Consider the following 22,721-nt stretch of genomic DNA (forward strand, 5'->3'; position numbering starts at 1 on the left):
TAAGAATTCAGTCTTCTAATCCATGGACACAGGATCTGTTTCCATTTGTTTAGGTCTTTAAGTTTTTCAATGATGTTTTGTAGTTTTCAGTGTACAAGACTTCCACTTATTTTGTTAAGCTTATTCCTAAATATTTTATTCTTTTTGCTGCTAATGTAAATTAATTTCATTTTATTTATTTCATTTTCAGATTGTAAATTAATTTCATTTTATTTATTTCATTTTCAGATTGATTATTGCTAGTCTATAGAATTACAACTGATTTTGTATGTTGATCTCATCCTGCAAACTTGCTGAACTGGTTATTAGCTCTAATTTGTGTGTGTGTGTGTGTGTGTGTGTGGTGAATTCCTTAGGGTTTTCTACAGACAAGATCATGTCATCTTTAAATAGAGATAGTTTTACTTCTTCCTTTCCAATCTTGATTTCTTTTGTTTCATTTACTTGCCAAATTGCCTTGACTAGAACCTTCAGTACAATTTGAATAGAAGTTGCAAGAGTGGACATCCTTTTCTTGTTTCTGAACTTAAGAGGAAAGCTTTCAGTCTTTCACCATTGAGCATTATGTTAGTTGTGGGTTTTTTATAGATTCCCTTTTTCAGGCTGAGAAAACTCCTTTATATTCCTAGCTTGTTGAGTATTTTTATCATGAAAGGGTGTTGGTTCTTTTCATATACTTTTTGTATGTCTATTGGGATAATCATGTGGGTTTTGTCCTTTATTCTATTAATATGGTATATCACATTGATTTTTAGATGTTAAAGCAACCTTGTACTCCTGGGATAATTCTCTTTTGGACATGATGGATTTGTTTTGCTAGTATTTGTTGATGATTTTTGCTTTTATTTTCATTTCTATTATTGTTATATATATTATTTCTATCTCCTTATTGCTATTCCCTATTTGATGAGACATCATTGTCATACTTCAATGAAGTCTTTTAATTCTTTAGATATGTTTTCCTTTAGTTCTTTGTACATAGTTTTGATAGCTGATATAAAGGCTTTTGTCCAGTATGCCCAACTTATGGCCTTCTTTAAGGACAGCTTCTGTTGATTGCTTTTTTTCCGCCTATGTATGGGCCATACTTTCCTGTTTCTTTGTATGATTCATAACATTTATTGAAAAGTGGACATAATAAATAAAGTAATGTTAAGGCAGCAACTCTGTAAATCAGATACCTCCCCCCCATTTGTTGTTATTGTTGCTATTTGCTATTGTTCTTGCTGTTTGTTTACTTTCCTGAATGAATTTTGTAAAGTCTTTATTCTTTGTCATCTGTGGCCACTGAATTTTCTCTGCTCAGTTAGCTTCGTGGTCCTTTTATGATTGAAGTTATGTTTCCTTAAATGTCTCCCAGCCTTTGCTGAGGATTTTTGTGTGCATGGTGGGTTATGTTTTCAATGCGCTGACAGATAGTTTACATCTCTGCCTTAGCCTTCACGTCTTACTTTCCGAGTCTTAATGTCAGCCAGAGGTGAGAGATTTAGGGTCTTCTCATGTCTTTCCTGGGCATGTGCCTGACTTGCACATGTGTGCGGCCTTCCAGATTGCTAGGAATTTATCAGAGCTTGTCAAGCCCCCTGTGAACACATGAATCCAAAGCTTTGTTTTTTAAGTGTTTTTGGTTGGCTTATTGTTTGCTCCAACTATTATCGCTGTCAGACAGCTTCTGTTTGCTGCTTGCTTTGAGTAACCTCTGACTCAGGTCGAATAAACCAAAGTCCTGTAAGTTGGACAGATCAAATAATAATTCCCTGGGATATGCCTTTGGTTAGCTCCAAACTTGTTCTCTTGCAGTGGCTGCTGGGCTGCGGATTTTCACATTTTCCATGATTGTGAGACTTTTTGTTTTTAGGGGTACTGCAGAGTTGAGTAGAGAGGGATGGGAATAGGGTATGTTAAAATGCGTCAATGCTCAGATTTTTTTTCCTTAAATTCAACTATTTTTCTTGAATAAATCCTCCCTGAATTGTTTCAAGCTTCTGGTTAATTTCCTGAGTTCTGAAAAAGTTGATTTTGACAATTTTTTTTTGCCAGTGCTCTCATTGCTATTATAGAGGAGCTAATTTTCAGAGGCCTTTGTTCCACCATTCTGGAAGTGCTCTCTCCCGGTGTCTTTATCTTTAAAGTGGGTTTTTGGTGTTTTGTTTTTTTTTTTTTCTTTCTTAAATCAAACCTGACAATTTCTGTCTTTCAGTTGGAATGCTTAGAACATGGACATTTATGTAATTATCCATATGGCTGGTTTAAATCAACTGTATTGCTAATTTTTTTTAATTTGTCTCATCTGAGTTTCTTTACCCCCTCTTCCTGCTTTCTTTTTGGAAAGTTGCTGGATATTCCTTTAAAAGATGGTAGCATTTGTAGAAATGTAGATAAGGAAAAAAAAAAGTCATGCTTTCTTGCATATGTTACAAATTGGAAAGAGATCCATCAGATTCCAGTGAAGACAATTAGAGCAGCAGTATCCAATAGAAATAAACTGTATGCCACAAATGTGAGCCAAAGATGGAATTTCAAATTTTCTATTAGGTACATTAAAAAAGTTAAAAGAAGTAGATGAAATTAATTTTAATAATATATTTATTTAAACCCATCTATTCAAAATATTATCCTTTTAACATGTAATCATTGTATAAGTTGGTGAAGTATTTTACATTTTTTTGTACCAGCTCTTCAAAATCTGTTATGCATTTTACACTTATAACACATCTCAATTTGGACTAGCTACATTTATAGACATATGTGGCTAGCGGCTACCATATTGAACAGCACAGATTTAGAGGAACTCTTAAGTCAGGCTTGACTTTAATGAGGCTGAGCAGGAAATGAAGCTGATTTACAGAGTGAGATTTGCTAAGGACCTTGATTTTAATGACCAATAGGGAATATGTTAGGGCAAAAGTGGAAAACAGAGGAAGAGGGAGATGGAATCAAAATAGCTGGCATAGAAAATAATCTTATTTGCTAAGTACAAAGGAATATGGAGTCTTGGTCATTTATTCAATGTGGTAGTCTATGCTAAGATGGCAGATGATAAGGTTTTCAGTCTACCAATAATGATAGCTAGTATTGATTGAGTGTTCTGTCAAGCACTGTTCTAAGCACTTTGAATGTATTAACCCATTTAATCTTATGCCTGGTTTTTTGTATGCCCTTAGGTAAGTAGATTACCTACACTTTATTGTGGCTCTGTTGTTTTCATATATATATATAAAACAGAAGCTGGACCAGATCATCTGTAAGCTTCCTTTTAACACTGAAAGTCTGTGGTTTTGGACACAATGCTGAAGAAAGTAAAATTTCTGTCCTCAGAGAATTTATAATCAAAAGAGCTAATATGTACCCATTCAATTAAAATGCATGTAGGTGATAATTAGGACCCTAGGAGAACCACAAAATGCTTTGTGAATTTAGAATATTTTACTTGCATATAGTAATTTCATAATAAATGTTTGAGTTAGATTTAATCAAATAATGGTTGTTAGTGAATCAAGAGAGGTTTTGTGTAGGAGATGGCAGTTGATGTAGGCCTTGGCAGGTAGTAGGAGTAAAGGAGGAGGAGATGGAGTGGAGTCTTATTCCAGGTAATGAAAGAGTGTGAGGCAGGAAAGCAATATGTGTGTTCAGACAACAATAAGAAATACTTTGACTCTATTTTTAGGGGACTTTGAATATATTACTCTAGGTAGTTGGACCCATATCTTAGAAAAATCTTAAATAATCTGTTAAGGATATGTTTGGTCATAGGTAATGAAATATGGCAGGGACTGGAGAGACTGTCCTATGTATATTTTAGAAGCCCCAAATATTACACCTATACTTCTGACAGTCATAATGAAGGATAATTAAGTGCTATTTCGTATCTAAAAATACTTTATTGGGCTAGAAATGTTAAATTCACTAGCTTTGAAACTTTGTCGTATTACTTGGGTTGAAGGTATTTGTGAACTGCTATTTAGGATGATACAAGTCAGGTTTGCTCTTTTTATCTTTATTTTTTGTCCGCTAGAATAGTGCTTTATTTCTGCTGAGTGTTAATCCTTTGTGATTAAAGATGCTGAATAAGTTTATGTCAGCATTAAGCATAAAGTGAGACCCTAAGGCTGACTGTTTAAAAACTATTAATGTCTGTCCCAAGAGCCAGTATTATAGCTTCAAATATGGTACAAATAACCAAATGGAAAATCTTAGATTTCTCAGAGTAGTGGAAGTCATAAAGGCATTTTATTTAACACTGTAAATGCTAGAATCTCTATCTCTTTTTATATTTGTAAGGATTTTTATTAGATTATCAGACTATTGTTTTTACCTAATGGTTGACAAGTTGTAGTAGTATAGTACAGGAAGTTCATTAAGCAGTTACATCCATCTAACTAATTTCTTTCAGGTTACTTGTCCAGGAGTGGTGCTGAAAGACAAGGAGGACATCTACCTTAGCATCTGTGTGTTTGGCCAATACAAGAATACACAATGTGTCCCAGCCAATTTTCCACTGGTCTTCAATGCCAGAATGGTGTTTGAAAAGGTGAGTTCAAATATTAGATTAAGAATTTAAAAAAAAAAAAAAAATCAGAGTTTGAATAAAATCCCAGAACATAAATTATTGTTGCTATGTACTTTTGTTTAATTCAAAATGAAAGTTATAAATTAAGTCTGAAAGCTTGAAAATAAATATGCATAATATTATGCATTGAATCAGTTGTCTTTTTTTTCTTGATTGATGAATTTATTTCTAAAATTGTATTAGTGAATTTTATGTAAAACATGGTCCCTTGAATTCTGAATAAACATTTTCATAAAAAGAGAGGAGTCTCATTAATAGATGAGAATGGGTCATAGTTTACTTAGGGCTTTCTTGTCATAAAGAAATCTCTGTAAATTTGCTTTCTTTTTCCCTCTCTAAAACTCCTGCTTTTGGTTCATTATTATCAGTCGTATTTCTCACTTTTTTTGTGTCTGCTTCCCACTTTCCCTCCCTCCCTCCCTTCCTTCCTTTCTTCTTTCCATTAATACTTACCCAGTCTCTGCTCTGTATCATGTGCTGTTCTAGGCACTGTACATACATGGTAAATAAGACAAACACCCTGCCCTCTTGGAGCTTTCATTGTAATAGGAGAAACAGCCAATAATCAAGTATGCATATGTATAATTTAATTTTAAATAGTGATAAGCATCATAAAAAAGAATAAAGGGAGGGTAGGGGGGTAGAGAAAGTACTGAGGAATTGGGAGGTGTGTGTCTATTTTGAAAGGTGGTCAGAAAGGTGATAACATTGAAACTGAGCCTGAATTATGAGGTAATTCATTGGAAGGTCTGAAAGAAGGGCATTGTAAATAGAGGGAATAGCAAATATAAAGGGTTCTTGTTGATGCTTGGTAGGTTGGAGGCACCCCAAAAAAGGTAAGTATGGCTGTGATAACAAAGAAGGGGAAGAGTGGTAGCAGATGAAGTTGGAGAGGGAGGCAGAGCCAGCAATAAAGTTTGTTTATTTGTAAAATCTTCCATAGTGATCATGGGAAGCAGAGAGGAAGTGGCAGTTCTCAATATCAGAGGTTTCTTTGATTGGGAAAGGAATGAAGTTTTGGGAATGAGAGAGAATATATACAAAGACTATCTTATGTTATATATATCTTCCTTTTACTTCCTCTTCCCTATCCTGTTTCCCCCTGCTTCCTCCTACCCTAGGTGTTCCCTGAAGCAGTAGACCCTGGAGATGTGGTTGCACAGCTTGAGTGTAAGTTTTTAACTTTTAATTGATTGATTCTAAGACATTTCAGAATGTATTATCCTTATGCTCTTTAATCCTGGGTTAAATAAAAGTTAAAAAGTATTTAATAAGAATTTTAAAAATATGGTCCAGGAATTTTTTATACTTTTTAGAATTTCAGAATATATACGGAAATAAGAATATGTGCTCTAGAGAGACTGGGAATTAGTCCTTTTTCTGTGTTTGTGGAAAACAAAGGCTTATTTACCTTTTTATTGATTAACTTGATCTAGAGTAAATGTGATGCAAGGACAGAGATTCAGTTAGGTGGACTTTCAGACTGCAAACAAAAATATGTCTTTAACCTCAGTATATTAAAAATGAAGAAAATGAATGATGGAAGATCAAAGTAATGATAGCTTATAATATATATGTTTTTGCATTTTGTATTACATTCAATATGTTAAATTATTTGAAAGAGAAATTTCTAAGTCTGGATAACAGGAAACTCTTCAGTGTACTAGGAGTCAACTATAAAAAGATCTAACTAGTTGTAAGAATAGCAGTGCAAAATTGTACACTTAAAAATAAATTCTTCAAACTCTGAGTATGAAATGAGAAGCTCTGTAATTTTTCCTTGTAACTAGAAAAGTATCTGGTATCACCAGACTGGTCTAGTATACAACTGGCTCAACAATAAATCCAACAGCATTGGTCATCATCATCAGCCTTCCCCTTTCTGGCTTCCCACTGTATCTTGGGACTCTAGCATTGTAGGAACATGGAGCCTGGCACTGTGTTAGAATCTGGACATATAGGGAAGAACAAGTCCCATGGTCCTGATCTTCATGGAACTTTTAGTTTAGGGATTCTTCTCCAGAGAATTCTATGACAGGAGTCACTATTTTATTTATTTTAAAGCTGTTCTTTCACTACAGCAGATTAGCTAGGTGACAGTTTGGTATCAGATGTATATGACTTTTAATATTTGTTCAGTATTTGGGAAATGCCCTATCTTGGAAAATATGAAGATAATAATTGCCCTCATTCTGAAATTCTTCTGTTAAAAACTATGATGCTTTCCTTTTGCTATTTAATTTGAAATTTTGAGGGTTTAAGAAGAATACATAGTGATTATCATTATTTGGAAACATTCTTGCCTTGATTTCCTTGAGCCAGTTTTTCCCTTTGGTCTCTTCCAACCTTACTTTCTACTTTTTGGTATCCCCAAATTCATCTTTCTCTCCCTTATCAGTGTTCCACTGGCTTCATTTCTCTAATCTCTTTTTACTTTGTTTCTCCAAAGACTTGACTTCACTTATCACCTATTCTCTGATGACTTCTACATCAATCTTTATCCCTAATCTATCGTATGAACTTTTTATTTTCTTTTACTTTTTTTTTCAGTTTGTCCCCTATTCTTGTAATATGAACAATTTAAAACATATATAAAAATGGAGAGAATGGAATAATGAGCTCCCATATACCTGTCACCCAGCTTCAGTAATTTTCTGCATTTTGCCAATCTTAATTACTTGTTCACCCTGCCACATTAAAAAAAAGTTGGAATACTTAAAAGTAAATTCTAGATGTTGTGTCATTTCTCCAGCAAATCTCTGGTATAATATTTAACTGATGAAGGCTTTTTTAAATTGAAGTTAACACTAATTTCTAAGGACATGAAATACTTAGTCATGATTCTAATTTCCCCAGTTGCCCCCCAATTTTTTTTTACAGCTGGTTTTTTAGAATCAGGATCCAATCAGGTGTGGGTCACACATTACTTATGGCTGTTTATCTCTTAAGTCTCTCTTTAATGTAATAGTGTCCCTCAGTTTTTTTTTTTAATTTCTTATTTGTTTTTTTAATTTTATGTATTTGTTAGGGAAAAAACAGGTCCTTTAGAATGTCCTAAATTTTGGAGCCGGCTGATTGCTTTTTTAACGTGTTGTTTAGCTTGTTTCTTTATCACTTGTATTTTGTAAACTTATAATTGGACCTAAATTTGGGTTAATTTTTTTTGGAGGGGGACAGAACCCTTCATACTTGATGCTATGAAGCTTGTTGTGGTGCTATTGCATAACATCAGGTGTCATATCAAGTGGCAAATTATGTCTGATTGTCTAAGTGATACTAAGAGTGATCATTTGGTGTCAGGCAACATCAGCCTGATTGCTCTATTATAGTTTCTTATAAGCTTTTCATCTAATAGCTTTGGCATCCTTTGATATTCATATTTTCACTGGGGATTAAAATTTAATTTTTCAAATATTGTGAATCTTTCTGTATTTATTAGCTGGAATTCTTCTAAAAGGTAATTTTCCTCATCAGCAATTGGTTACCCTGAAATATAGTTCCTATAGAAAAGACAGAAGAAATGCTTCATTCTTCTCCCCTTCCCTTTCTTTCTTTAACAGCTTTATTTGAGGTATAATTTATATATAATAAAATTCATCAGTTGTAACTGTAGTTAAATGATTTCTAGAAAATGCATAAAGTTGTGAGCCATCATCACAATGTAGTTTAGAATATTTCTGTCATCCCACAGAGTTCCCTGATACCCATTTGAAAAATCCCTACACCTACTCGCAGTCCCCAGCAACCACTGGTCTGTTTTCTGTTTCTATAGATTTGTCTTTTATAGACATTTCATATGAATGGATGCATACAATATGTAATCTTTTGTGTCTGGCTTTCTTAATTTAAAAAAAATAAAGTTTTTGAGGTTTATCCATGTTCTATGCATTAGTAGTTCATTCCTTTTAATTGCTGAATAGTATTCTGTTATATGAAACTTTTGTTTTCTAGTCACCATTTGATGGACATTTGGATTGTTTCCAGCTTTTGGCTATTATGAATAATGTTGCTAAGATATATGCTGGGTTGTATGGTTGTTTAACTTTTTAAAAGCTATCAAACTGTTTTTCAAAGTTACTGTACCATTTTAGATTCCTACCAGCAATGTATAAAGGTTTCAGTTTCTCCATATCATCCCAAGACTAGATATTAACAGTCTTTTGTCATTCAGCTGTTTTGGTGGGTTTGAAGTGGTATCTTATTGTGGATTTATTTGTATTTCAATAATGACTAATGATGTTGAGCAATATTCCATGTGTTTTTTTAGCCATTTATATATTTTTTCTTGTGAAGTGTTTATTCAGATGTTTTGCCCATTATTGAATTGGGTTGTTTTATCTTTTTACTGAGTTGTAAGGGATTTTTAAAAAACTTACTAAATATTAGTCCTTTATTAGATACATGATTTCAAATATTTTCTTCTAGTCTGTGGCTTATCTTTTCATTCTCTTAATGGTGTTTACTGAAGAACAAAAGCTATGAAGTCCAATTTATCATTTTTTTTTCCTTTTATGGGCCATGTTTTTGGTGTCATATTTAAGAAATCTTTTGCTTAACCCAAGATCACAGAAATTGCTCCACTCTTTTTTTCTAGAAATTTTGTAAGTTTAGATCTTATATTTAGGCCTGTGGTCCATTTTGAGCTAATTTTTGTGTGTGTTGTGAGAAGTAAGGGTCTACTTCTTTTCTTTGAGATGGATATACAATTTTCCCAGCATTGTTTGTTGAAAAGATTATCCTTTATCCCCTGAATTGCCTTTGCACATTTGTTGAAAACCAGTTGAGTATAAATGTGATGGTTTATTTCTGGAGACTGTTCTGTTCCATCCATCTATATATCTAGCCTATGTCAATACCACATTGTCTTAATTATTGTGGCATTATACTAAGTTTGGAATTAGGTAGTATAAGTTCTTCAGCTTTGTTCTTTTTGAAAATTGTTTTGGCAGTTTCTAGGTCCTTTGCATTCTATATAAATTTTAGGGTCATTTAATCAATTTCTGCATAAAACTGACTCAGATTTTGATAGGAATAGTGTTGAATCCAGAGAAATATTTGGGGAAAACTTCCTTCTCAATGCTGTCAAATCTCCAGTCTATGAACAGGGTATGTCTTTCCTTTTTTTAATATCATCTTTAATTTCTCTCAGCAGTGTTTTGGAGGTTTTCAGTATACAGTTCTTACATTTCTTTTGTTAAATTTATTTCCAAGCTTTTCATTCTATTGTGAATGAAATTGTTTTCTTACCGTTATATTTGAATTCTTTTTTGCAATTATGTAGAAATAAAATTGGTTTTATGTATCTTGAATCATACACCTGCTAAATCTGTTTATTAGTTCAAATAAGGTTTTTTGGTAGATTACTTTTTTTTTATTTTCCTACAATTTTATAGAACTATATTCACATACCATACATTTATCCACAGTGTACAATCAGCTGTTTATGGTATCATCATAAAGTTGTACATTTATCACCACAATCAGCACTTGAACATATTGATTACTACAAGAAAAATTGTTTTTTTTTTTAGCAATAAGAAAAAAATGATAAAAAGAAAAATAACATGTCATACAATACAATATACTAGTAAGGACAGCAAATAATACCACTACCAAGAATCCCATATTCCTCCCCTATATCCCCCTCTCATATACATTTAGCATTGGCATATTGCCTTTGTTACATTTAATGGAGGTATATTACAATGTTACTGTTGACCGTAGACTCCAGTTTGCTTTGATTATGTTTTTTCCTGAATACCATCCCCTTTTCAACTCTCTACATGGTTGACATTCATTTGCTTTCCCACATGCAAAAACATTTTTATATTTGTATATTTAGTAACAGTCATTGGCCACTCCAGTTTTTGCCATGTTATGCAATCCCAGTCTTTATCATCTATCTTTACCTCTGGTGTCATACATTCTCCTATCCCACCTCTTTCAGCTTGACTCACAGACATCTTTGTTCAGTGTACTTACAATACTGTGCTACCATCACACAGTATTATGCTATCTATTTCTGGATCTATGCAATCAATCCTAAACATTCTGTAGTCCTTCAGCATCAAATGGCTGGTCTCCGCCCTCTTTCTATCTCCTGGTCGCCTGTGTTGTCAGCTTTTAACTCCCAAAATTTGTTCATTAATGTCTGTTCATATTAGTGAGACCATACAGAATCTGTCCTTTTGTTTCTGGCTAACTTCACTCAACATAATGTCCTCAAGGTTCATCCACATTATTACATGATCCATGTCTTTGTTCTGTCTTACAGCTGCATAATATTCCATCATGTGTATATACCACAGTTTGTTTATCCACTCGTCCTTTGATGGACATTTGGGCTGTTTCCATCTCTTGGCAATTGTGAATAATGCTGCAATAAACATCGGTTTACAAATGTCTGTTTGTGTCTTAAGTTTCAGTTCCTCTGAGTATATACCTAGCAATAGAATAGCTGGGTCATATGGCAAATCTATATTTAGCTTCCTGAGGAACCTCCACACTGTCTTCCAGAGTGGTTGCACCATTCTACATTCCCACCAACAATGAATAAGTGTGCCTCTTTCTCCACATCCTCTCCAGCACTTGTCATTTTCTGTTTTTTGGATAATGGCCATTCTGGTAGGTGTGAGATGGTATCTCATTGTGGTTTTGATTTGCATTTCCTTAATAGCCAGTGAAATTGAGCATTTTTTCATATGTTTTTGAGCCATTTGTATTTCCTCTTCAGAAAAATGTCTGTTCATGTCTTTTGCCCATTTTTTAATTGGATTGTTTGTCTTTCTGTTATTGAGATGCAGGATTCCTTTATATATTCGGGATATTAAACCCTTATCTGATATATGGTTTCCAAATATCATCTCCCATTGTGTAGGTTGCCTTTTTACTTTTCTGGCAAAGTCCTTTGATGTACAAAAGTGTTTAATTTTGAGGAGATCCCATTTGTCTATTTGTTCTTTGGTTGCTCGCGCCTTGGGTGTGAGGTCTAAGGAACCACCTCCTATCACAAGCTCTTTAAGATATTGCCCTACATTTTCTTCTAAGAGTTTTATGGTCTTGGTGCTAATGTTTAGGTCTTTGATCCACTTTGAGTTAATTTTGGTATAAGGTGTGAGATGGACATGCTCTTTCATTCTTTTGGAAATGGATATCCAGTTCTCCAAACACCATTTATTGAACAGGCTGCTGTTTCCCAGTTGCTTCGGCTTCACTGCCTTATCAAAGATCAGTTGTCCGTAGATGCAAGGGTCTACTTCTGAACACTCAATTTGATTCCATTGATTAGTATATCTGTCCTTATGCCAGTACCATGCTGTTTTGAGCACTGTAGCTTTGTAATATGCTTCAAAGTCAGGTAGTGTGAGACCTCCCACTTCATTCCTCTTTCTCAAGATATTTTTGGCTATTCGGGGCACCTTACCCTTCCAAATAAATTTAGTTATTGGTTTTTCTATTTCTGTAAAGTAAGTTGTTGGGATTTGAATTGGTATTGCATTGAATCTGTAAATCAGTTTAGGTAAAATTGCCATCTTAACTATATTTAGTCTTCCAATCCATGAACATGGTATGTTCTTCCATTTTTTTAGGTCTTGTTCAATTTCTTTTAGCAGTTTCTTATAGTTTTCTATGTAAACGTCTTTTGTGTCCTTGGTTAAGTTTATTCCTAAATACTTGATTCTTTTGTTTCCTATTGTAAATGGGATTTTTTTCTTGATTTCCTCCTCTTGTTGCACATTACTTGTATATAGGAACACTACAGATTTTTGCTTGTTGATCTTGTAGCCTGCTACTTTGCTATATTCATTGACTAGTTCTAGTAGCTTTGCTGTAGATTTTTCTGGATTTCCTACATACAGAATCATGTCATCTGCAAATAGTGAAAGTTTTACTTCTTCCTCTCCAATTTGGATGCCTTTTATTTCTTTTTCTTGCCTAATTGCTCTAGCTAGAACTTCCAGCACGATGTTGAATGACAATGGTGATAGTGGGCATCCCTGTCTTGTTCCTCATCTTAGAGGAAAAGCTTTCAGTCTCTCCCCATTGAGTGTGATGTTAGCTGTGGGTTTTTCATATATTGCCTTTATCATATTGAAAAAATTCCCTTCTATTCCTATCCTTTGAAGTGTTTTCATCAGGAAAGGATGTTGAATTTTGTCAAATGCCTTTTCTGCATCAATTGAGATGATCATGTGGTTCTTCTGCTTTGATTTATTGATGTGGTGTATTATGTTAATTGATTTTCTTGTGTTGAACCAGCCTTGCATATCTGGAATAAATCCCACCTGGTCGTGGTGTATAATTCTTTTAATGTGCTGCTGGATTCGATTTGCGAGTATTTTGTTGAGGATTTTTGTGTCTATAATTCATTAAAGAAATTGGTCTATAATTTTCTTTTTTTGTAGTATCTTTGTCTGGTTTTGGTGTTAGGGTGATGTTGGCTTCATAGAGTTTGGTAGCTTTCCCTCTTCTTCAGTTTTTTTGAAGAGTTTGAGCAGGATTGGTACTAATTCGTTCTTGAATGCTTGGTAGAATTCACATGTGAAACCATCTGGTCCTGGGCTTTTCCGTTTTGGAAGCTTTTTGATGACTGACTCAATCTCTTTTCTTGTGATTGGTTTGTTGAGGTCATCTATTTCTTCTTGAGTTAATGTTGGTTGTTTATGCTTTTCTAGGAAGTTGTCCATTTCATCTAAGTTGTCTAGTTTATTAGCATATAGTTGCTCACAGTATCTTCTGATTATCTCCTTAATTTCTGAAGGGTCGGTTGTTATATTTCCTTTCCCATTTCTGATTGCGTTTATTTGCATCTGCTCTCTCTCTTTTTTTTGTTAGCCTAGCCAGTGGTCCATCGATTTTATTGATTTTCTCAAAGAACCAACTTCTGGTTTTGTTGATTCTCTCTATTGTTTTCCTGTTCTCAATTGCATTTATTTCTGCTCTAATCTTTGTTATTTCTTCCCTTCTGCTTGCTTTGGAGTTAGTTTGCTGTTCTTTCTCTAATTCCTCCAGGTGAGCAGTTAACTCTTCAATTTTTGCCCTCTCTTCTCTTTTAATATAGTTATTTAGGGCAATAAATTTCACTCTCAGCACTGCCTTTGCTGCATCCCATAAGTTTTGATAAGTTGTGTTTTCATTGTCATTTGCCTCGAGGTATTTACTAATTTCTCTTGTAATTTCTTCCTTTACCCACTGGTTTTCTAAGAGGGTGTTGTTTAGCCTCCATATGTTTGTGAATTTTATGACCTTCTGCCTTTTATTTATTTCCAACTTCATTCCACTGTGGTCTGAGAAAGTGTTTTGTATAATATCAATATTTTTAAATTTGTTGAGACTTGCTTTGTGAACCAACATGTGGTCTATCCTAGAGAATGTTCCATGAGCACTTGAGAAAAAAGTGTATCCTGCTGTTGTCGGATGTAGTGTTCTATAGATGTCTGTCAAGTCTAGTTCATTTATCATACAATTCAACATCTCTGTTTCTTTAGTGATCCTCTGTCTAGATGTTCTATCCATTGATGAGAGTGGTGTATTGAAGTCTCCAACTATTATTGTAGAGGTATCTATTCCTCCTTTCAGTGATCTCAGTGTTTGCTTCATGAATTTTGAGGCATTCTGGCTTGGTGCATAAATATTTATGATTGTTATGTTTTCTTGATGAATTGACCCTTTTATGACTATATAGTGTCCTTCTTTGTCTGTTTTGCTTTTGAAGTCTAACTTGTCTGATATTAATATAGCTACTCCCGCTTTTTTCTGGTTGTTGTTTGCATGAAATATCTTTGTCCAACCTTTCACTTTCAGTCTATTTTTGTTCTTGTGTCTAAAGTGAGTTTCTTGTAGACAGCATATAGATGGGTCCTGTGTTTTAATCCATTCTGCCAGTCTGTGTCTTTTTATTGGGGAGTTTAATCCATTTACATTCAGTGTTATTACTGTAAGGGCAGTACTTTCTACTACCATTTTGTTTTTTGGAATTTATATGTCATATCTTATTTTTTCCTCTCCTTTTACCTTTCCTGATAATCTTCATTTCTGCACTCTTCTCCAACTCTCTCTCTCCTGTCTTTTCCTATCAGCCTGTAGCACTCCCTTTAGTATTTCTTGTAGTGCCGGTCTCTTATTCACAAACTCAGTGTCTGTTTGTCTGAAAATGTTTTAATCTCTCCCTCATTTTTGAAGGAAAGTTTTGCTGGATATAGAATTCTTGGTTGGCAGTTTTTCTCTTTCAGTATCTTAAATATATCATGCCACTGTCTTCTTGCCTCCATGGTTTCTGCAGAGAAATCTGTACATAGTCTTATTGACCTTCCCTTGTATGTGATGGATCGCTTTTCTCTTGCTGCTTTCAGAATCCTCTCTTTGTCTTTGACATTGGACAATCTGACCAGTAAGTGTCTTGGAGTAGGTCTATTGGGATCTATTCTATTTGGGGTACGTTGTTCTTCTTGAATCTCTAATTTTCTGTCTTTTATAAGAGTTGGGAAATTTTCAGTGAATATGTCTTCTATTACTCTTTCTGCCCCTTTTCCCCTCTCTTCTCCTTCTGGGATACCCATAACACATATATTTGTGCGTTTCATGTTGTCACTCAGCTCCCTAAGACCCTGCTCATATTTTTCCATTTTTTCACCATCTGTTCTTTTGTGTGTATGAATTTGAATGACCTGTCTTCCAGTTCACTGATCCTTTCTTCTGCCTGTTCAAATCTACTGTTGTGTCCCTCCATTGTGTTTTTCATCTCCTCCATTGTGGCCTTCATTCCCATGAGTTCTGCCATTTGTTTTTTTAAGTTTATGAATTCTTCTTTATGGTCATCCAGTGTCTTCTTTATATCCTTCAGCTCTTTTGCTATATCTTCCTTCATTTCATCAAATTGATTTAGCATTAGTTGCCTCCACTCCTGTATCTCAGCTGAGCTATTAGTTTGTTCCTTTGGCTGGTCCATGTTTTCGTGTTTCCTGGTATGGCTTGTTATCTTAAGTTGTCTAGGCATCTCATTTTCTTGGTTAGTTTATTTTGGAGCTTGTTTTCTATCTTTTACCTAGTGGTTTTCTTATTGGTTGGCTTTGTTCTCTGGCCTCTGTTATTCAGTTCAACTTATTCTAGACCTCTAACTTAGGTTCTATTTAGTTGATCAGAATTTTTCCCCTCTTGTTTTTTCTGTTTCTTGCTCTGCCTCTATGTAACCTTTTTGTGAGTGGTCGACCCTAGTCAGATTTTCCCAGTCTAGTGAGGCCCAGGTCTCATTGGGAGGGTATGGAGTTTTCCTGAGAATGAGACCCTCCTATGAGGCCTTTAGAATTGGTGCTTTTTCTCTCCTGTCCAGCAGGTGGCGCTTGCCAGCCCGCAGCTCCCCCACCAGTGTAAGGAGGTATGTAGACTTCAGTTCTCCTGGTGACTCTGATCCTGTCCGGGCGTGGCTGACTGAAGCCAGAATCTGAATTCCAGCCCCTGGGGTCTGAGTTCCCAAAAGGAGGACTGCCAGTTGAGCTGGACCTCCCTCCACTCTCCCAATCCTCAGAACTCCAGTTATCTCTCAGGGGCACTATTCCCTTCTTCCCTCTCCTCTTTGGGGCCTCTCCAGGTAGATTCCTTGGTCAGCCTGAGTTGCCAATTAAAGACGGGGGTGGAGACCTTCAGTAGTGAATAGGGAACTCAAAGACACTGTGGGTACTCTGTCTCCCCCCAAGCCCAGCCTAGTCTCTCAACCTGGGCTTTCCAATAGAAAATAACCACATATATTACTTTTAGATTAAAAAAAAAAAAAAAATAGAAAAGAAAAACAAGAAAAAGAAAAAAGGAAAAAAAAAAAAAGGAGTCTCTTTTAAAAGTCTTTCCCCAGCCTGGAAGTTTTGTCAGTGTCAGAATAGAGCATTTAAAGATATGCTTTGGGCTATTGTCTGATAATTACTCTCCAGCAGCTTCAGTTCCACCCCTGCCGGGGGCTATTGAAATGCAAAAAGATAAGGGATCAGTGAGAAGCCAGAAGGGACAAAATGTAGGGAAAAAAAAAATGGCTTTTTTGGAGTCTGGGAATGGGTGCCCGCTTTTACGTGCCCCCACTTCTCAGAGCCCAGCCCTTCTTTAGCACCCCAGCTCCCAAAATTAGTTAATTAATTTGTTAATTAATTCTGCAGTTCAGGCTGGGTTGAGCCTCCCTTCTTGCCCTCAGCAGATTGCTGTTTTTTGTCCCCCCCCCCCCTTTCAGGGAACCGGCAGCAAGACAGTCTGTGAGGTCTGGGTGGGGAGGGGCGCCAGACCCCTGGTCTGGGGAACTTACAATGTTCGCTGTGATCTCAGCTTTTCCTCCAATTCCAAACTTGCGTCCGATGTGTGACTGGTTACTGGAGACCCCGAAAACACTGTTTCATATAGTTCTTGGGTAACTGCCAGCTGCTCTAGGGGAGAGACGCAATTCTGCTCCTCACCACTCTGCCATCTTTCCCCGCCCTCTGATAGATTTCTTTTTGCATATGGAATTATGTGGTTTGAGAATAAAGGCAGTTTTTGCTTCTTCCTTTGCAATCTATGTGCCTTTAAGTTCTTTTGATTGCCTTATTTCACTGGTTAGAGACTCTAGGACAGTGCTGAATGTAAATAGTGAGAGTAAACACTCTTTGTTTTGTTTCTGATCTTAGAGGAAAACATTCAGTCTTTCCATTACATATGTTAGCCATAGATTTTATTGTAAATACCCTTTATCAGAATGAGGAAGATCTCTTGTATTCCTAGTTGGTTGAGAGATTTTATCATGAGTGAGCATTGGATTTTTTCAAATACTTTTTAATGTCTGTTGAGATGACCACATGCTTTTCTCCCTTTAATTTATTAACAAGGTTTATTGCATTAATTGATTTTCCAATGTTAAAACAACCTTTTTGTGATAAAATCCCACTTGAATATTGTTATGGGTTGAATAGTGTCCCCCAAAAAGATATCTTGACCTCCTAACTTCCAGAACCTCAGAATGCGACCTTATTTGGAAAGAGGGTCATTACAGGTATAGTTAATCCAGTATAACTGGTACCTTTATAAGAAGAGAAGAAACACAGAGGCAGAGGCACATAGGGAAGAGGCCATGTGAAGATGGAGGCAGAGACTGGAGTTATGCAGCTGCAAGCCATGGAATGCTAAGGATTGCTGGCTACCACCGAAAGCTAGAAGAGGCAAGCAATGATTCTTCCCCAGAGCCATCAGAGAGAACATGCCTCTGCTACCATCTTGATTTCAGAGTTCTAGTTTCCAGAACTGTGAGAGAATAAATTTCTGTTGTTTTGAGCCACCAAATTTGCGGTAATTTGTTGTGGGAGCCCTAGGAAACTAATACAGTCATGATGTGTAATCTGGTTTTTTTGTCTATTTATGAGAAACATTTAGTCTGTAATTTTGTAATTTCTTTGTCTTACTTTGTTTCAGGGTAATACTGGCCTCATAAAATGAGTTGAGAAATGTTCCCTGCTTTGTTTCCTAGAAGAGTTTGTATAGGATTGGTATTGTTTCATCTTTGAATATTTGTTCAAAGTCACCAATGAAGCCATCTGGGCCTGGGCTTTACTTTGTGTAAGATTTTAAATTACTATATCAATTTCTTATTATATATCTGTTTCTTCTTGAGTTAGTTCTACAATTTGTGTCTTTCTAGGAAATTCTCCATTTCATCTAAGATGTTTACTCTGCCCACTTAAAGTTATTCATACTATTCTCTTAATCCTTTTAAATTTCTGTAGTGATGTAGCTTCTTTCATTCCTCATTTTGGTAATTTGTATGATCTCTTTTTCTTGGGTGGTCTAGCCTAAAGGTTTCTCAATTTTGTTGCTCTTTTTGGAGAACTGATTTTTTTGTTTCATTGAAATTCCTCTGGTTTCCTCCTTTCTATTTCATTGATTTCCATTTTGATCTTTATTATTTCTTTCCTTCTATCTAGTTTGGGTATGATTTGCTTTTTTCCAGCTTCTTGAGGTGGATAGCTTAATTATTGATTTTTAGATCTTTCTCCCTTTCTGAAATAAACATTTAAAGCCCTAGTTTTCCCCATAGTACTGGTTTTTCTGAGTTTCATGAATTTTGATATTTTTGTTTTCATTGATTTCATGAATTTCAAGATATTATCTGTTTTGTGTGTTTGATTTCTTTGACATTTAAATACTTCTGAATCTATTCTTTTATTTCCAAATCTTTGAGGATTTCTGACATTTATTTCTGTTGTTGATTTTTAATTTAAATCTGTTGTGGTCAGAAAACATAATTTGTAGGATTTTAATCCTTTTAATTAGAGACTTGTTATGACCTTTCCTATGATGTATCTTTTAGAATGTTCTGAGTGCACTTGAAAAAACTGTGTATTTTACTGTTGTGGTAGAATTACTGTATATCATCTATATATATCAATTAGGTCAAGTTGATAATATTCAAGTCTTCTGTATTTTATTGATTTTTTAGTCTTTTTATCAATTACTAAAAGAAATATATTGATATGTCAATTATATTGTTGAATTCCCTGTTCCTTCTTTCATTTCTATCAGTTTTGGTTCATATAATGTGCTGATTATCACTTTATTGCCTCTTAGTTCCAAATTCAGTCTTCTTGCCTGTGCTTTGAAAATGAATCTAGGCCCTTAAATTATTATTTTTTTTTCTTTCCAGCTAATACTAAAGCATTGTGTAGTAGAAGGCCCTGCAGAAACATTGCATCAGGAAAGGATTTTGCTTCCAGGTGCCTGAGTGTTCACTTGGCAGGATCCTGTAGTGTGTCTGGCTTTCTCCAGCACCAGGCTTCTGTAGTATTTGCAAATTGTTCAGTGCCCAGGTGTTGCAGTGCATCTTGGCCAACAGCAGCTTCCCCCAGTAGTCCCCTTTTGGGAAGTTTTTTATTGGATTGCCTCTGGTGAAAACACTTCTCTGTGAAGAACCTTCCCTGGCACCCTAGAGGGAGGATTTCTGGTAAGTTCTGGAGGGCAGATTTCCAGATAGCTCTGCTGGCACAACATTAGAATGACTTCTCTTTCTTCAGTGAGCCAGGGCTATAAGTTCTCCAACAAAGTTTGGATTTCAGCCCTGGGGAGGGAGAGATGGGAAAAGCTCTTCCTTGGGTGCTCTATCTGAGTCCTAGGGCAATGGCTGCTCCTTAAGTCAGTATTCCTATATACTTTTTTTTTTTATCTTCATTTTATTGAGATATATTCACATACCATGCAGTCATACAAAACAAATCGTACATTCGATTGTTCACAGTACCATTACATAGTTGTACATTCATCACCTAAATCAATCCCTGACACCTTCATTACCACACACACACAAATAACAAGAATAATAATTAAAGTGAAAAAGAGCAATTAAAGTAAAAAAGAACACTGGGTACCTTTGTCTGTTGCTTTGTTTGTTTGTTTCCTTCCCCTATTTTTCTACTCATCCATCCATAAACTAGACAAAGGGGAGTGTGGTCCTTACAGCTTTCCCAATCCCATTGTCACCCCTCATAAGCTACATTTTTATACAATTGTCTTCAAGATTCATGGGTTCTGGGTTGTAGTTTGATAGTTTCAGGTATCTACCACCAGCTACCCCAGTTCTTTAGAACCTAAAAAGAGTTGTCCAAATTGTGCGTAAGAGTGCCCACCAGAGTGACCTCTCGGCTCCTTTTGGAATCTCTCTGCCACTGAAGCTTATTTCATTTCCTTTCACATGCCCCTTTTAGTCAAGAAGATGTTCTCCATCCCACGGTGCCGGGTCTATATTCCTCCCTAGGAGTCATATACCACATTGCCAGGGAGATTTACTCTCTTGGGTGTCTGATCCCACGTAGAGGGGAGGGCAGTGATTTCACCTTTCAAGTTGGCTTAGGTAGAGAGAGAGGGCCACATCTGAGCAACAAAGAGGCATTCGGGAGGAGGCTCTTAGGCACAATTATAGGGAGGCCTAGCCTCTCCTTTGCAGCAACCGTCTTCCCAAGGGTAAATCCTGTGGTAGAGGGCTCAACCCATCAAACCACCAGTCCCCTATGTCTGTGGTCATGTTAGCAACCATCGAGGTGGGGTAGGCGAATACCCCTGCATTCTCCACAGGCTTCTCAAGGGGGCTCTACATATTTTTTTCCTTGTTTTTTTTTTTTTTAACTTTTTTTTTTTTAAATCAACTGTATGAAAAATAAAAAAATAAAAAAATAATAATTTAAAAAAATACAATAAAAGAGCATTTCAAAGAGACAATAACAAGATAGTAAGAAAAAGACAACTAACCTAAGATAACTACTTTACTTCCAACATGTTCCTACTCTACCCCAAGAAAGTTACCTAATATAGCAACATTTCTGTGAACTTGTTCCTACTATACCCATCAGATATTAACAGACCATAGTCATTCCTGGGCATTCCCAGAACGTTAAATTTACCCATGATAGCTTATCTGTTCTTGGATTATTGTTCCCCCTTCCTTAATTGCTCTCTATTGCTAGTTCCCCTACATTCTACATTATAAACCATTTGTTTTACATTTTTCAAAGTTCACATTAGTGGTAGCATATAATATTTCTCTTTTTGTGCCTGGCTTATTTCGCTCAGCATTATGTCTTCAAGGTTCATCCATGTTGTCATGTGTTTCACGAGATCGTTCCTTCTTACTGCCATGTAGTATTCCATCGTGTGTATATACCACATTTTATTTATCCACTCATCTGTTGAAGGACATTTGGGTTGTTTCCATCTCTTGGCAATTGTGAATAATGCTGCTGTGAACATTGGCCTGCAGATATCTGTTCGTGTCACTGCTTTCTGATCTTCCAGGTATATACCGAGAAGTGCAATCACTGGATCGAACGGTAACTCTATATCTAGTTTTCTAAGGAACTGCCAGACTGACTTCCAGAGTGGCTGAACCATTATACAGTCCCACCAGCAATGAATAAGAGTTCCAATTTCTCCACATCCCCTCCAGCATTTGTAGTTTCCTGTTTGTTTAATGGCAGCCATTCTAATTGGTGTGAGATGGTATCTCATTGTAGTCTTAATTTGCATCTCTCTAATAGCTAGTGAAGCTGAACATTTTTTCATGTGTTTCTTGGCCATTTGTATTTCCTCTTCAGAAAGCTGTCTTTTCACTAAACACCACAACTTCCCAAGAAACGGGGGGTGTCCTCTCACAGCCATCATCCTGATGGACAGGAAACACTCCTGCCCGTTGCCAGCCCCGTAGCCCAGAGCTGCCCCAGACAACCCAGTGTGACGGAAGTGCTTCAAATAACACACACACACCACAAAATTGGGCATGGACATTAGCCTTCCCTGCACCCTCAGCTGGTTGTCCCAGAGTTGGGAAGGTGGAGCAGTGTGAATTAACAAAGCCCCATTCAGCCATCATTTCAGCAGACTGGGAGCCTCCCTACACAGCCCAGCAGCCCAGAACTGCCCTGGGGGGACGGCAGTCACCTGTGACATAGCACAGTCATCCCTCAGCAGAGGACCAGGGGGTGTACGGCCTGGAAGAGGGACCCACTCGCAAGTCTCAGGAGCCATACGCCAATACCAAGGACTTGTGGGTCAGTGGCAGAGACAAATTGTGGCAGGACTGAACTGAAGTATTAGACTATTGCAGCAGCTTTAAAACTCCAGGAACACCAGGGAGATTTGATTGTTAGAGGCACCCCCCCTCCCTGACCACCCAGACACACGCCCCATATACAGGGCAGGCAACACCAACTACACACGCAAGCTTGGTACACCAATTGGACCCCACAAGACTCACTCCCCCACTCACCACAAAGGCAAAGCAGGGGAGAACTGGCTTGTGGAGAACAGGTGGCTCGTGGACGCCACCTGCTGGTTAGTTAGAGAAAGTGTATGCCACGAAGCTGTAGATCTGATAAATTAGAGATAAGGACTTTAATTGGTCTACAAATCCTAAAAGAACCCTATCAAGTTCAGCAAATGCCAAAAGGCCAAAAACAACAGAAAATTATAAAGCATATGAAAAAACCAGACGATATGGATAACCCAAGCCCAAGCACCCAAATCAAAAGATCAGAAGAGACACAGTACCTAGAACAACTAATCAAAGTATTCCTATATACTTTTAACTTTGCTTTACTTCTTCCTGAATAATCCCTTGTTGCTTTAAAGCCTTTTTTAAAGTAAATAGATCTTTACGTTAAAC

At 36.3% G+C, this 22,721-nt stretch overlaps 1 protein-coding gene across 3 annotated transcripts in view; it reads left to right on the forward strand.

Moving 5' to 3' along the window:
• The window catches only part of SPATA6 (spermatogenesis associated 6), a 162,868-nt gene that overhangs the window by 14,080 nt on the left and 126,067 nt on the right, over window positions 1–22,721 (forward strand). For all 3 annotated transcript variants that reach the window (XM_037827273.1, XM_037827274.1, XM_037827275.1), the window contains exons 2-3: window positions 4,394–4,531; window positions 5,692–5,740. In XM_037827273.1, coding sequence (XP_037683201.1) covers window positions 4,394–4,531; window positions 5,692–5,740 — 187 coding nt within the window. The remainder of the gene's footprint in view (window positions 1–4,393; window positions 4,532–5,691; window positions 5,741–22,721) is intronic.

Source organism: Choloepus didactylus, chromosome 2, assembly GCF_015220235.1.
Source record: "Choloepus didactylus isolate mChoDid1 chromosome 2, mChoDid1.pri, whole genome shotgun sequence".
In the NCBI taxonomy this organism is placed as follows: domain Eukaryota; kingdom Metazoa; phylum Chordata; class Mammalia; order Pilosa; family Megalonychidae; genus Choloepus; species Choloepus didactylus.